We start from the raw sequence: 15,171 nt of genomic DNA on the forward strand, positions 1-15,171 counted from the left end.
GGGTGACGGGCCGGGAGAGAGGAAGTCAAGATATGAAGCTGTCAGCCTGACAGTGAAATTACAATCATTGGCCAGGAAGAGAGACAAATTTACCGTGCATAAATTTCCCCCCGGCGGAGCTTTAAGATATACACTCTCCATTCCACTTTGACTATCAATTTTGTCTCTGAATGCAAACAGACGTGATAAGTGGGTACTGCATGCTTGTGGCTCTCAGCCTTGCAGAACGGGGCCCCTATAAATAGATGGCTCGCACCGCGACGCCTCTATTGTTCTTATGAATGCCGGCTCTGCGTGCTGCAGACGAGCTGCGGTGCAATAAATATGGTGCCACGTGAGATTCCGCTCCGCTGTCTCGGCCAGGTGTTCGGGTGGAAGAGGCACCGGTTCATGCGGGACAAATTTTCTCCGTTTCTGCGGCGAACCAGGATGGAGGACAAGAACCGGTGGACGATGGGGGGGGAACAGCTGCAGCACAGGTCCCGTTCAGCTCTCGCCCGTCCAGGTGTGTTCTCCGACTCCCCCGCTGACGAACCGTCACGTTGCCACGCGCTTGTTTGGCACCTGCTCTTATCGCGAGCGACATGCGGGCCTCTGGCGGCGTGACACAATTAAAGCGACGGCGTGTAAGAGCCGTGCAGAAGCGCGGTACCCGACAGGCACGGCTCTGGAGGATGATGCAGACATACCTGCGCGCAGGGAGGGACAGCGTAAACAACGTCGCTGTCCTTACTGTTTGTGCTGGAGCCACAGAATGAGAATCGCTGGGAGCGGAGAAGGAAAGGAAAGGACGGAACGAGAAGAGCGCAGGCAGATGGAAGGCAGAGGGCCGCTAAAAGGGATTAATAAGCGCGAAATGCCACTAACGGCGTACGGGGGCAACGTGCGCAACGCCTCTCTGACATCCCGACTCGCATTCGGCAAAATGTCAGCGCTCATCCGGCCGCGGTTCTGCTCACCTTTCCGAACGGGCAATATTGCCTTTCCGCCCTAATCCTGTTCTGCGGTGCTTCAGCGAGGCGCTCTGTAATCTGCATTAAATTCCCCCGCGCCGAGGCTCCGCATTACGCATCAGAGATCGTGGCACCGCTTCGCGGCGCTTTCCTCAATACCAAGCTGAATGGTAATTGCTGCCCTGCGGTCCCACCTGCCCGTTACCTTCAGGGACAACCCCCTGCGGCCAAAGGGCTGCCCCTGGGACGAAGCCCACCCGCCCAGCCAGGACACCTCACCTCTCCCCACGCTGCGGGAGGGGGCTCCACGGGGGGGTAGTACTTGGGCAGGTCCCAGGCCACGGTGCTCATGTACCACTTGAAGTCCTTGCACTTGAGGCGCTTGCGCAGGGCCTTCTGAGCGCTCAGGTCCCCCGTGGAGAGGTGCCGGTACTCGGGTCGCCGCTGGTAGATGAACTCGGCGAACTCGTCCATCCAGGTCTCCGCAACCCGCTTCAGGTTCTGCAGCGGCAAGTCGGGGTGTGAGGTGGCGCGGGGGCAGGGCGGGACAGGGAGACACATTTCGGACATGGCGGAACCCGCGTCGAACGAGCGCTTCTGCGAACGTGGCGCCCAGCCCCCGGCGCGAGCTCGCCAAAAATAACACTGATATTTATTTAACCTACTTTTGCACTCAATTGTTTTTTAACTTTTCAGCTTTGAAAGTGGAGCGTGAAAATGAGAGCAAAGAGATCCCTGTGCGGGTCTCGCAGTGTTTGTTTTCGAACGCGCGTGGCTCTCCTTGTCGGAGCGGGACAGCCTGCGCCTCCCCCTTGCCCCCCCGCGGCAAACACTCACTCTGGCCAGGCTCGTCCCGGAGGGCACCTTGTAGGGGACGTACTTCCTGTAGATGTGGCCCACGCGGGAACACGGCACGTCGTACATGCTGCCTCCGCACATCCACACCTGGGGGGTACATTCACAGCCGTCTGTCACGATAGCAATCGCAGGGCCAGTAATGATACGGGAGCCCTGAGAGTGATAGAGCCTCTCCGACCGTTACTATATAGCCGCCATAATAACTGTAGTGCTACATTTATCACACAGCAGCACAATTGTCATAAATTTCCCTTACAGACAACAGTCTTCTCCTTACAAAGGTAACGTGAAAAACCCTCCACAAGTTCAATTCTCATAATTTAGTTCCTACTGTAAAAATTTTTTTTTATACATTCCTGAGCCCCGAAACTGATATCCATTTATGGTAAAATACTACAAAATCCTATAAAAACACACACAGTTCAGTCAGTTTTCGTAACACGAGGAACTTTCCCTTCATTAATTACTGTATAATACCGTCTACTTGCTCCGGTTACATACTGTCCAGACAAACATCCACAAACAAAACATCCATGCAAGTGATGCATAATGTTCATGCATTAACTCAACGTTCAATGCAATAAAACACAACAGTAAAGAGAAAAGAAATCAGTGAAAACAAGTCAATCGAACCCATGCTTAGCGAACAAGTTTGGAACATGGTTTGGACCCAAATATGACATAGAAATGCCTCTAAGGGCAAAGAAATAAAATGAAATAAAACTGCTTGCGAAGTCAAGATCTTCGAACCACAATGGTCATGCCTTGAGGACCATCAGAACTCTACTAGTGTCATTTTTAAAGGCCATTTTTTACCTTTGAATGTAGAAAGACAATGACAAAACCCCAATCCGAAGTGTGCAGACTCCATGAGCAATGACACAACCCGTGTACAGCCCTGTCCTACATGCCTGCAGACAGTTACACGCAGTAGCAAATGATGCATGTGGTGGTCGTGTTCACCGCTACACTCCCTGCTGGCCCGTTGACACACTACTTCTCCTCTCTCACCAGATGGGTGCCATACCAGCGGAGCTCTCCCGGGTTTGGCTTCTACAGGTTATATGCCGCTAATGAGCGGGGGCCGAAGGGGGGTGTGCCACCGACAGCGAGACACATTAGTCTCTGGACCTGCTGTTAACAACTCGGCTGCTTTTAACTCATCACCGTGACTGTTAACCCGAAGACTGCGCCGCTCCGTCACGCTCCACGCTAGCAGGCTCAGACAAACTTCTCATTGGCGCTCAGTGAGCCCAGGATGCTGCTCCCGTCGCCCACACCCTTTCTGATGTCTGCCGCAGACTGCTGCGTGACCTGCTCTCCTCTGCGGTTTTTCCAGGATGGGGTGTTATTGAGAACGGAGGGAATAAAAGTCCGAATCGAACGCAAGAACCCTCTGAGGTCCTGGATGCAGCAGGCGGAGATGCTGATGGACTCCAGCTGATGTATGAGCGACGGGCCGAGTGTACGATCGCTCGGTGCTGTCCCCTAGCGAGCTCCAAGCAGCAGAGTCCAGCCGACGACGCTGAGCTCAGGGCGGAGCCTCCTGTGGAGCGGGCTCGCGGAAGCACGCCTTGGCTCCGCCTCCAGCCGCCATCTGATGGAACAGTGATGTCAAGGTACCAGACAACAGTGGGCAGCACAAACGAACGATAGAATCTGCATTGATTACACACATCTAACCATAACGAGGGGCAGGATGGATGAAAAGGCCTCCTCTTGTCTTTAATATTATCATCTCCATATTTTCGTGGATCCAAAAATCCATAAGTGGAATCAGATCTACTGAGATATCAGTATGATCCCTTAAGAAAAAAGACAACTGACTAAAAGTGAAAAAAAAAAGAAAAATAGCCATCCGGACGGAGGCAATTAGTGTTGAGGACTGTTTCTGTTGTTGCCATGGCAGCTGAGCGACACCGAACGCCACATGCTTCAATCGCGGGCGCAATGACAGAGGGGGAATGTAATGAAACTGGAGGGGGTGGCAGGATTGCCAGACACAATAAACAGACACCTTCTTCACATCCATCGCCTCGGATTTATCCAGGTAATAAAAAGAATCGGCCCCGAGATCGGGCCGATCGAAGCGCCGGCCAATCTAATTAATTCTGAAATGAAGCTTAACCCGAGCGCCACTGGCTCTAGCAGACAACTGTACGCCAACATCCAACAGGAGAATTGTGCCAAAGCCACCAAACTGAAAGCCAGGAGAAAGAAGTCAAACACAGAAAAGCCCTGTGAAGTAAAGCGAATGGAAAGAACGGGAGAAATGATGCGGTTAAACTCGTCGAATGTCAGCAAGGGTGTACGCTCCAGTCCATCGCCCACCGGCTCAGTAACGGTGACGGCGCAGGTGGCTTGAGGACAAGGCAGGTCCACTCACCTTGAAGGAGATCTCGTACTGCTCTCCTCCCCAGATCTCCAGCCCTGTGTCGTAGCCGCCCAGCTCCCAGAACCACTCCCGGTTGACAGCAAAGAGGCCTCCCGCCATCACCGGTGACCTGCGGTTGGGTGGAGGATGGGGTCGGAGCTCAGCGTTGAGCCGCAGAGCCACAGCGGGAGACGCCCCCCATGGACGCACCTCGGTCGCATGCCCCCATCATGCGGAAATAAAAGTGCCGAGAGTCTTTCGGCATCAGGGGTCACGGATGAACTGGCAGAAGCGCTGTGTTGAAATCATCGGGCGCTTTGAACTCTGTTTAGATTGTTTATGCGATCAGTTACTTGTTATGAATAACATATCAAAGGCTCCGTCTTCTGGAAGGAGAAGATGAGCGAGAAGGTGACACCAGTTTCGAGTCCTGCCATGCTGGAGTCTTTGAACCCAAAGAGGGGGTTCCTCAACATGCTTTTTTTCAAAAGTGAAATGCTTTAAGTGCTGTCATTGCAGGTGAGGGAAGATCACAGAATTGGTATGCGGAAACACACACACACACACACACACACACACACACACACAACTATACAGTATTGACAGCGAAACTCCGCCATAAGTGGGTCCAAAACATTCAGCGGTGTAATTCATTAAGGGGTTAATAGAAAACAGCACTTCTCACTGTGTGGAAATTAGACTAATAAGAATTAAACTATTACAAACAAAATGTGCATGTGAGAAATATAACATAACTACAAATAATAAAAACAGAATAATAATAATACGAATGACATTAACGAGGACAGGAGCCAACGGCGTTACATCCGATTTCCCGTTATCAGATGGTACGTTACCGCGGTTTTCACCGTACCTCCTCTCTTCCTTTTCCAACCGCAGTCATGTTAAAAAACGAAGGAATATGCTCCCAACATGGAAGGAGATGCTTTTCGACAGCACTGTGTCTTCCTAGGCCCGTGAATCCAAGGCCCCTTTAATGGGCAATGGCCGTGCGAGGCGCTACCGAGGCCTGGTCAAACCCCAACGGATCCCCTCTCGCCCGCAGCTGGGCTCCGTGCCGCTCCGATTCTCTTCGCTTTCACCTTTAAATGGCGCCACATGCGGTCTCATCAGGAAGCAAAGGACAAGGACCTCAGTGGGAATTATAACGAGCACATCCGCAATGTTTATATATTTACTTCGGCCCAAACTCCGATAAACCTGTTCTCCGTGCACTTATATCTAGTTAGAGTCCAGCGTTATTTCTCCATTTGTCTGCGCTGCTGGATTGTGTCCAGCTTAGTCTGTCTCACAAACGAAGATCATGCCGGTGAGAACCAGACAGTAACTGCGGCCGAGCTGCTAAGAGTCTGGCGGGGGGAGGGGGGGGGGGTCGTGGGAGACGTGTGAATGTACTGACCGCAGGCACATCCACTGAAACGGACTGGGGGGACAACCTGGACCTGGACTTCCTGTAGCTCTGAGCAGTGCACTGACCTCTTGTGCCCAAACCCAGAGCCCTCAGCACTACGGAACGTGAGCTACCAGTTTGGGTTTTCACATCAACCGGCACCATTGGGGGGGAGACAGAGCTGACAGAGGTGGTGCTGCCCGTCTCCATGACGACTCCCGCCGTCCTCACTTACAGTCCACGTATTGTACTCCATCGACACGTTTCTGCTCCATATACCACCAGCACCTCCTTTTTCCCACACACATTACACACAGTGTCATGTTCATATAGCACCTGGCAGGGACAGCTGCTAGCATAGTGGTTAAGGCTGCTGCCCAAAGGTCGCAGGTTTGAATCTCACCTTGAGCAAGGTAATTACCGTAAAATTACCCAGCTATATAAATGGGTAAATAATTGTAAGCAGAATGACATTAAGTCATTTTGGAGAAAAGCAGCAGGTAAATGACTGAAGGTAAAAATAGCACAGACTATATAGCGCCTTTGTACTGAAAGTCTCCATTAGAGCAGCGTGAAAGATTGCTGCGCTCCAGCCCAGCTCACGCTGAAAGTTCGGGGCCGTTTGAAGAGCTCGGTGACCCCAGGACGGCTCGGCCGGGCGCCCGGGAGGCACGGGCCAGAAAGCGGGACCGAGAGTCGGGCCATTTTCCCAGCTGCCGGAGTCGTGTTCGGGTGCGACGCGTCCCATCCTTCAACCCAATTAGAGCCGCGGGAGGCGCAAACCCGGGCCGCAGCGCTCGTTTATTCGCCTCATGGACTCGTTCCATTAGCGCAAGCGTGATATATTTGGACGTCACATTTACGGCGACATCCTCGGAGCACAGGGGTGTTTTATTCATCACGCCACGAGAGCATGTATCAACGGGGACAAAAAGGGAGGTGGACAAACGGAGATGTTACGGTATGGATAAAGGAATAATGTCTCATTAGGGCATTTTTTATTTACATTTATTTATAGTTACTCGCCAGATGCTTTCACCCAAAGCAACATAACTTACATTTTTTGTTGGAGGGGGCTGCAGTTTTCCAGCACATTTTTTCTGTCGAGAATTTCCCGCTTAAGCGATTGAGGCAAAGCACGAGGCTCAGCGCGTCACTCCAGGGTCTCTAACTGAGCTCTCCAAGCCCTGCGGTTTGCCCCCTTCTTGGAATCTATTAATTAACAAGAGCGCGGAATGAAATCGGCGCTTTTTAACGAAGGAAGAGAGGCTGCGAACGCCTCCCGGCGAGCCCCGCGTGGGTACAGCCCACAAGCGATGCGGGGAGCTCCTTGGGCTCACTCATCCGGGCGATGACTAACTCGCACTCCCCCCGGGAAGCTGAGACAGGGCTCCCCGCGAACCAGTAAAAGAAACCGGTGAAACCCGAGCCCCTCTCCTTGGGATGAAGACAACAGGAAGGTCGGAGATCGGCGAGCGAGGGCCGAGTCGCGCCCCGGAGTAGCTGGCGCCGCGACGAGGGGCAGGGAGCTCGATGGGCTGCGGTGTCCGGTGGACCCCCCCCCGGCCCACCCCCGGCCCACCCCCGAAGCCCAGGGTAATCATGCTGGAAAAGGACAGCAAACGGGAAGAGCAGAGGGCAACAAAATCAATTTGCTCTGCGGTAATCCTCTCTGGCCTGCTTCCCTCCGATCTAATAAAGCGCTGAAATATAGCTGCTGACTCAATTAAGGAAGGTAATAGGGGGAGGCAGCTCTTCGCTGGCGAGATGGTGACTCGCAGACCCACCCCCAGACGCACACGCACGGACACACTGCGCCGCACGCACACGCTCACACAAGGACAAATGCCGGTTAATGCGCTGACCCAGGCACGTCGCTCCGCATCCCCTGCAGGGCGTTCTGGGGCGGCGGATAAATAAGCCCCGAAACAACAAATTGGTCTCGGATGAGAACCGATGGCTGTAATTAGCCAGCGGTTTAGCAATGGATTTGTGGCTCACGGTATCGACGCGGCGGGCGGGCTCAGCCTTGCGCTAAACACGCTTCGCCGGCTGTGACGTGCACCCGCTCCCGGGGCTCGTCCCCGTCCTCCGCGACTATTTACATCATCGTTTCCAAAATTTCTCCGCGTAGGAGAACGTAGCCTTCTGGCCCTGGATGGCCGGCTCAAGTGTACCAGCGGTACGAGCGAACACCGCGATCACAGTTTCTACTTTGGCCAACGCCTCCTTCGAAAGCGACGCACAGCTCAGAGTAAACGAAAGGATATTTCAGCAGGAGACTGAGAGACAGAGGTGGAGAGACGATTCTGAAAGCAGAGTCACTCCATAGCGCTGCTTTCTAAAACCACACATACAGGAATAGCTGTTTCTAGGATTGATAGGGAGAGTTTTTACACATAATATGGATGTTTAGTAAGGGGGTGCGGTGGCGCAGCGGGTTGGACCGGGTCCTGCTCTCCGGTGGGTCTGGGGTTCGAGTTCCACTTGGGGTGCCTTGCGACAGACTGGCATCCTGTCCCGGGTGTGCTCCCTCCAGCCTTGCGCCCTGAGTTGCCGGGTTGGGCTCCGGTTCCCCGCGACCCCGTATGCGACGAGCGGTTCAGAAAGCATGTGTGTGGATGTTTAGTGGAGCAGATGGGAGATCGGGAGAGACGTGAGTGTGAAAGAGGCGTTTTTTTGCGATTCTCCTTAAATGCTGAGATGGATTCAGCAGTTCTGAGTGAGAAAGGGAGCTCAGTCCACTACACTGGGGCCAGAACTGGGAGCCTTTGAATTTTCATTCAATTTCGTGAGCGGGACCCAGAGGGGGCAGAGGTGGAGTGGTGCGGCAGTCCGGCTGGGGCGTAGCAATCGGGTCCCGGTACGAGGTATTGGGGGCGGTGGATCCATTACGTCTCCTCATTGCTGGTGTGAAACCGCAACTGTGGGATGTGATGTTCATCGCGCTCCGGCCAGGCAATAGCAAGAGGCGCCAGAGACACGCCGCACCCCACAGTGTTCATTATTTCCGCAGCGGTGCAGGGACTCCGCTCGTTCACGTGTATTTGCGGGGAAGTCGGCAGGCGACCTCCAGAGAAAGGCCGTCTGAAATGACACACCAAGAATGAAATAATTCATTTCGTCGGCCGGCGCCCGTCTCTCAAGGAAACTCGAGGCGGTCCGACAAATGGGCCGTCATCCCAGAGCAGAGAACCGCGGAGCGTGTGAGAAGCGGCTCAGGAGACGGAGGAGATTGGAAATGATTACCTCGGCAGTGCCGGCGCCGTACGCGTTACGTCCCGCTCAAAGGACCGAGCAAACCGAATAGGATATTTTACAAGCGGCCCGCGGTCCGCGCATCAGTTGTTTAATTAACGCCGGCATCGATGCGGCTGCGCCGAGCCGGAGCCGGCTGGGGCGTCGAGGCAGGTGCCCGGAGAACACCCGGGTCTCCGGCTGGACCCCGTTGAGACAAATGGTTCTGTTCCGAGTCGCTGAGCCGCACAACCGGGCCAGTCTGTCCACAGAGCCTGCAGCGCGCTCTGGAATGAGCTCTGTCTCCCTCTCTCTCTTTGTCTCTTTCTGTGTCTCTTTGTCTCTCTGTCTCTTAGTCTCCCTCTCCATCTGTCTCTCTGTCTGCTCAATTTTCGATTTAATTTTAACGTACTTTATTAACATGACAAACTTTGACACACTTGTACTGCCAAAGGATTTAACAACTGTAAACTATAATATTAATAATGATGTCTCCACTGTGGGGGGCGTGGTGGCGCAGCGGGCTGGACCGGGTCCTGCTCTCTAGTGGGCCTGGGGTTCGAGTCCCGCTTGGGGTGCCTTGCGACGGACTGGCGTCCCGTCCTGGGTGTGTCCCCTCCCCCTCCGGCCTTACGCCCTGTGTTGCCGGGTTAGGCTCCGGCTCCCCGCGACCCCGTGTGGGATATGTGGTTCAGACAAAGTCTCTGCTGCTGTTAATGATAATAACAAAACAAGCAAAATGCATTTAACGAGCAAATACCTTAACTCGTAGGGGCTATGCCACTCGACCTCAGTGACGTCACTGTCACTGGGACACACCAGGGCAGACTTTTGAGAACAAAGCTTGAAGACATCATGGGCACACACAACACGCCAGGCCACGGCGAGACTCCTCCCGTCGTCGGTAGACGGCTGCGGTTCAGCCCATGGATACAGTTTGACAGCAGATCCCAGACGGCGCTGTGCAATGCGTGTCCGCTTCATGACGCACTTCTTGATACTCTGCTTAATGCTGCAGGCTAACGGAGAACTCTAGTAAAGACAATAAACGGCTGACGGATGATTTCTGCAGACTAACACCGTTTCCCCCTCGAGTCCGACCACAAACTCCGGTCGTCCGCATTCGTCCTCAGCTGAGCGCTTCGCAGTTTGTCTACATGTCTGTGTCGGCCTTTACTGCCTGTGCCGTACATCTGTTCTCTCTGAGAAACATGTGGGCGCATGAAAAAGCGGCTCATTAACTTGGCCCACAGAGGACCGTGGCTCCAGCCTCCCTTGTCCACGCGGATCATTGCGCCCGGGTTCTATTACTTCTTTGTGCTTTGTCGCAACATTTACATTGTCCGCGGTGGCATATCGAGTACTCTTGCTGTCTCCCAGTGTCTGGGTGGTGCCAGAGGACATGGGTTCAATCCCTACTCAGTCTGTGTAGAGTTTGCCTGTTTTCCTTGCGTCCGTGTGGGTTTCCGCTGGATGCTCTGGTTTCCTCCCACATCTGATGCTACAACATAGTGTTTACTGGAAGTTGCTTTGGAGAAAAGCGTCTGTTAAATGAATAAATGTAAAGTAAATGTTGAGGAGAGCGGCCTGGCTGCAGCGCCTGGGAACGCACTGGAAAAGCAGACGGTGTGGTGATGAAAACCCTCAGGACTAAACAGCGGTGGACTTCCACGTAATCGAGGGAAATGGTAGCAACAGCAGGGCACGAAAAGCTGCAAAATGTTGCCCTAAATGAAATGCATCTCTGTTACTTAAAGAAACCATTTTTTGAACTTCTCAAAAACATTCTTTCTAATTCGCTTTGTTATTACATTATTATCATAGGCAGGTTCAGTTCAAGGTTTTCACACTCAGTTATTTGGACACGGAAAGAAGCGGCTGTGCTGCTAGCAAACCGACGCACTGGAACAATCGATAGAGGATGCCGCATTAATGAGCTCGAGGCCTGGCTCCAACTGGGAACCCCACGCAAACGGCAGGGAATAAAGGAGAATCGCTCTCCCGTTTGGAGCGCCTTGTCTCCCAGGTCGACGTTTATCATCATTTGGCATTATACCGCCGCCTGGGGAGAAACTCACATCAGTGGGTGTTCTCGTGATGCTGTAAAGTGAACCGAAGGGCAAGAGTAACATGAAAGCGTACAAATTACGAGTTAAAAAATGAGGATTAGCATTAAAAAAACAACAAACCGATGCTGTAACCCCTGCACGGATTGTTCCCAGACGAATGCAAGACAAATAAGAAGCGGATTTAGACTGAACCCTCTCTCTGCTTGTCGCTCCGAGTCCTTCTCCTCGAGGGGTTGCTGACTTTTGACCAGCAGGGGGCGATGTGAACTCGGCGATGGCCCTGGCAGCGGCTCAGCATGTTTGGCATCTCCACGGCGATGCAGATGGACCTGGGAGAGCGATTTCATTAGGGCCTCCCGCCTGTAGCGGAGTGTGTTCTTCCTCAGCCCTCGTGGTCTCCATTTCATTAGCCCCCTCGCCCCCCTCCGGTGCTCCTGCGAAGCCCTGCCCCTTCCCAAAGAAGAAGTCGTTCCACAAATGAGCTCTGATCCAAACAGAGGAGCCCCTTTCATCTCGTAACACGCACTGAGATCTATATTAAGGCTTCTTTACCCGACGCATTCCACGTATAATAACGTAGGCAGGTAGCGTGGTAAGCGCCGCGCCGAAACACCTTGTTCGACTCGTCTGCATGGGCAGTTTCCTCACAAGTGCCTTAATTTCACACCATCATCTGGAGCCCGCGGCACACGCAACTAGAATTTCTAGCATGTTTAAAGATCAAAATTCGAGGTAGTGGATCTTGCCGTCAGAAGCCTGCCAGCGAAAAGCTCATGCACCCTTCAGTGCTGCGGACACCTGGCTTACGGGCGATGTGTGCTCACCGGAGGTCATACTGCAGGGTTTTAGGGAAGGGGGGCAGCCCTCGGTCACCTGGTCACCTGGCCAGGTGCGGTGGTGCTACTCGAGCACCGGGTGGAGGACGACGATATGGTGGGCTGAGCACAGGGAGTGCGTCTGTGCCGCGTAAACGTGGTCTGGCCAGAGATGCGCCGACCAGAGCACTGACTCACTGACCCCCCTCTTCACGCTCACAACCACAGTGATTCACTACAGGGGTTGTGAGGACGGAACAGAAAGATCCCGGGGAAACCAGGGCAGGCGCTGGTCCTTTAAATCTAAGCGGTCCCCTAATTATTCCTCATCTTCCACAGAGATGCTGCCTCGATGAAAAATGTCCTTCCGGACGCAGTGGGTATCATGCCGCATGAGGAAAATGGCTCTCTCTATTGATTTTGTAAAGCGGTCCCCTGTGACTGTGGTGATTTCTCCTCTCCGACCCGCAGACAAAAAAAAGAGAAAAAACTGTCACTATTAGGGAAACGGAGTGGGCAGTGAAGAGGCATCGCGCTCATTGTGTACGTGTCCTGAATGGCTTCGGGAAAAAGTCACGGCCTCTGACGGAAGGCTTGGCATTGTGGGAAGACGGTGTCGACGGGTGGCCGGTCGGCAGGACGAGCCTCATCTCGCGTTAACCTGTGATGTGCGGAGCGATGGTGCCGGGTGGCGCCAGCTTTCCTAACGCGCAAACACTCAGGATGAAAATCCAGGGCAAGGTGGCAAATTCACAGCGAAAATGCAAATGAGATAAATAAGAGCAGGTGTGAGACGTGATGTTTAGTATTCTGCGTCGACAAAGCGAGCGGGACGGCGCTCGCAGATGAGCCTGAGCTAAGTGGCCGCTAAAGGGGAGTGGACAAGGAGCTCTCGTTGCCGATCGCATCGTGGGGTACTCACGGGTAGGGCTCACTGGGGTCTGGGCCCTGCAGCTCCGGTGGGATGGGGATGCGCTTGTAGTACATCTCCCAGTCGAAGGCCCCGCGCATGGCGTCGCCCGCCTGGGCCTCGTAGCCAAAGTGGTTGTGGTCGATGACGTCGATCATGGGGCACACGATGGTCCTGGGGTTCTGGGCAATCTGGTCTGAATGGATGGGGGGATGGGGGTGGAACACACGTTAATATTCACGAGAGCGTCTCAAGAACCTACCGCACCCCCTCTTTTCCGCATGCCGAAAGGCAGCTGTGCTCAGGAAGTGGACCCAGTGCAGCTGGTCAGCCATTAGGAACGATTACAGCGCTTCAAAGTAGGTTTGCCCCATCGGGGCTGATCAAACCCCCACCGTCTGTGTCTTTGTCACTCAGTGCCGCTAAGCTGTCCCAGATCTGTCACCTCTTCCCACCCCCCTCCTCCCCCTCCTCTTTTGCACGATTTGCCTGCTGGACCTCAGAGACATGGAGAGGGTGGCTGGGCGGGTATCGCTCCTGATTCAGCCGGAGACCAGGAGGGGGAGAGAGAAGAGGGCAGCGCTGAAGAGCAGGCAGTATATGACACTTTTCAGACAGAATCAATTCAAGCTGCGCTGGAGGGAGCAGGGGAGCCGACAGTCAGCGGGGAGCTATGGGCCCCCCAGGAAGGAGGACATTATGCTGGAGCAAGGAGAGGATGCTCTCTTTCTGGGATCCAGCGTCTTACCAGCTGCCCTGTCTGTAGACGCTTTAACAGAGGTGCTTCCCCAACTGGAGATGAAGACATGGCACATGAGTTCATTGCATTCATTTGTTTAGCACACACATTTCTCCAAAGGGGCTGCCGATGAACACTGCGTCGTGTTCAGCTGACACCACGGTGACTTACAGCGCTAGACAAACACACGCTGTAAACACACACTCGCTGGCTCCATGTCATTTAGATCTGGATTTCTGCAAAGGAAGGTCTGACCCAAGTGGTTTGCATGAAGGTAGATTTAAACCTGTGGATTTGAACCCGTGGAATTTGGTTGTCGCACCCGGTGCCTTGGGCATCCTGCTCTAATGCGGCCCAAACGCAAGAGCCCGGAGCCGAAGGAGTTCTCGCGGCTCTCACCGATATCCGGAGACTGTTGATTTTAAACAGTGTTTGTGCGGCCGAGGCACCAAAATATTCATGAGCCGTGCTTACTGGAGCAGAACGTCTATTGTTTTTTTCCCCCATTTCCTGCACTGGTGCTAAGTAGCCCAAGCTGGCGTACCTACGGCAGCCCCTTGCGTCGACTCGACTGCGCTAAAAACAAAAGGCAGACGGGGTAATTTCATGCAAAATCAAAATGCAAAACAGCACACTAAATCTAGTGGAAATGGAACCACCTAAGAGACCATTACGTTCAGAAATGGCTTTAATAGATCACACAAATTTGCCTGCATGAGGTGTACGGCTAGAAGGGAAAAACGGAGATCGGAATCGCTGAGGATTTTAATGCAACGCCGAAACTTGCTGGGCTTGTAATTGTACCCCTGCAGGAAAATGCTAATTTCCCCTGTTTTTCTTTTCTTGTTTCGGTTCGGTGTTTTCTGTTCTGCTGGGGACGAGCGCAAGGCTGCGGTTCACTGGAGAGGAGCGGAGAGTCGCTCTCTTCGTCTCCACGGCGCACGGCCGTACGAAATTGTGAAATGAGCGCGCGCCTGGGAGCAGCTCGAGCAGCTGACCGATTCCTCCTGGGAGATGTTCTGGTCCGTCCCGAATGCGCCGCAGATCTGTGCAGGATTTATGCGTGTCCCTCCAGAAAAATAAATGAAAATGAGAGTCTTGCTTCGAAACACGACATACTCTGGCCAATTAGACACCTTACCGGGGCTAATTTTTCAGGCCTGCGAAAAACAAGGAGGGCGTCGTGCGAGCGTTGCTTTAGGTTTCCGAGTCGCCTCCCCTGCCCTGACCAGCCACGATCCCCACGCTGAGGGGAGGCAATGCTCGCCGGACCATGTCGTAGCGAAGAACCCTGATGCCGCAGAGCAGCACGCGACAAGGATCAGTTAGGGACATGTGGGAGAAATCAGAGCCAAACTGATGCAAGACTGAGAGTTGACGCTTATCTGCGCAGGTGAGTTTCCATCCGCAAACCATCCAAGTGCCTCTGCAGACCGGGCACACCTCAGGTTAGCCGTCAGCCCATTGCGTGGCACAAAGCCACAATTCCTCGCACGCAAACACACACGCGTTTTGCACATAACAAGAGCGCAGGGCGAAGGCTCACCGGCGGCCGCGCTTACCGAGCAGAGGGGGCAGCCAGTTGACGTTGGCCTCACAGTGCGAGTCCAGGAAGGTGAGCACCTCCCCTCGGGCCATGCGTGCTCCCAGGAGGCGTGTGCGGATGAGGCCCTCCCGCTTCCTCGTCCTGACGATCCTCACCTTTGGAAAAGCTTTCAAGTAGCGCTCCAGTGGGGCCTTCAGATGTTCTTCAAAAAAAAAAAAAAAACACATAGTTAACTCGTGCAGCAGGATCTGCGCGCCAG

General features: G+C 53.7%; 1 protein-coding gene across 1 annotated transcript in view; it reads right to left on the reverse strand.

The window, feature by feature from the left end:
- Positions 1-15,171, reverse strand: part of galntl6 (polypeptide N-acetylgalactosaminyltransferase like 6) — a 113,645-nt gene that overhangs the window by 3,763 nt on the left and 94,711 nt on the right. The window contains exons 6-10 of the mRNA XM_018735934.2: positions 14,929-15,114; positions 12,640-12,823; positions 4,198-4,315; positions 1,791-1,898; positions 1,233-1,454 (exon numbers count right to left, since the gene is read on the reverse strand). Coding sequence (XP_018591450.2) covers positions 1,233-1,454; positions 1,791-1,898; positions 4,198-4,315; positions 12,640-12,823; positions 14,929-15,114 — 818 coding nt within the window. The remainder of the gene's footprint in view (positions 1-1,232; positions 1,455-1,790; positions 1,899-4,197; positions 4,316-12,639; positions 12,824-14,928; positions 15,115-15,171) is intronic.

The sequence above is a fragment of the Scleropages formosus genome, chromosome 16, assembly GCF_900964775.1.
Source record: "Scleropages formosus chromosome 16, fSclFor1.1, whole genome shotgun sequence".
NCBI classification, from domain to species: Eukaryota; Metazoa; Chordata; class Actinopteri; order Osteoglossiformes; family Osteoglossidae; genus Scleropages; species Scleropages formosus.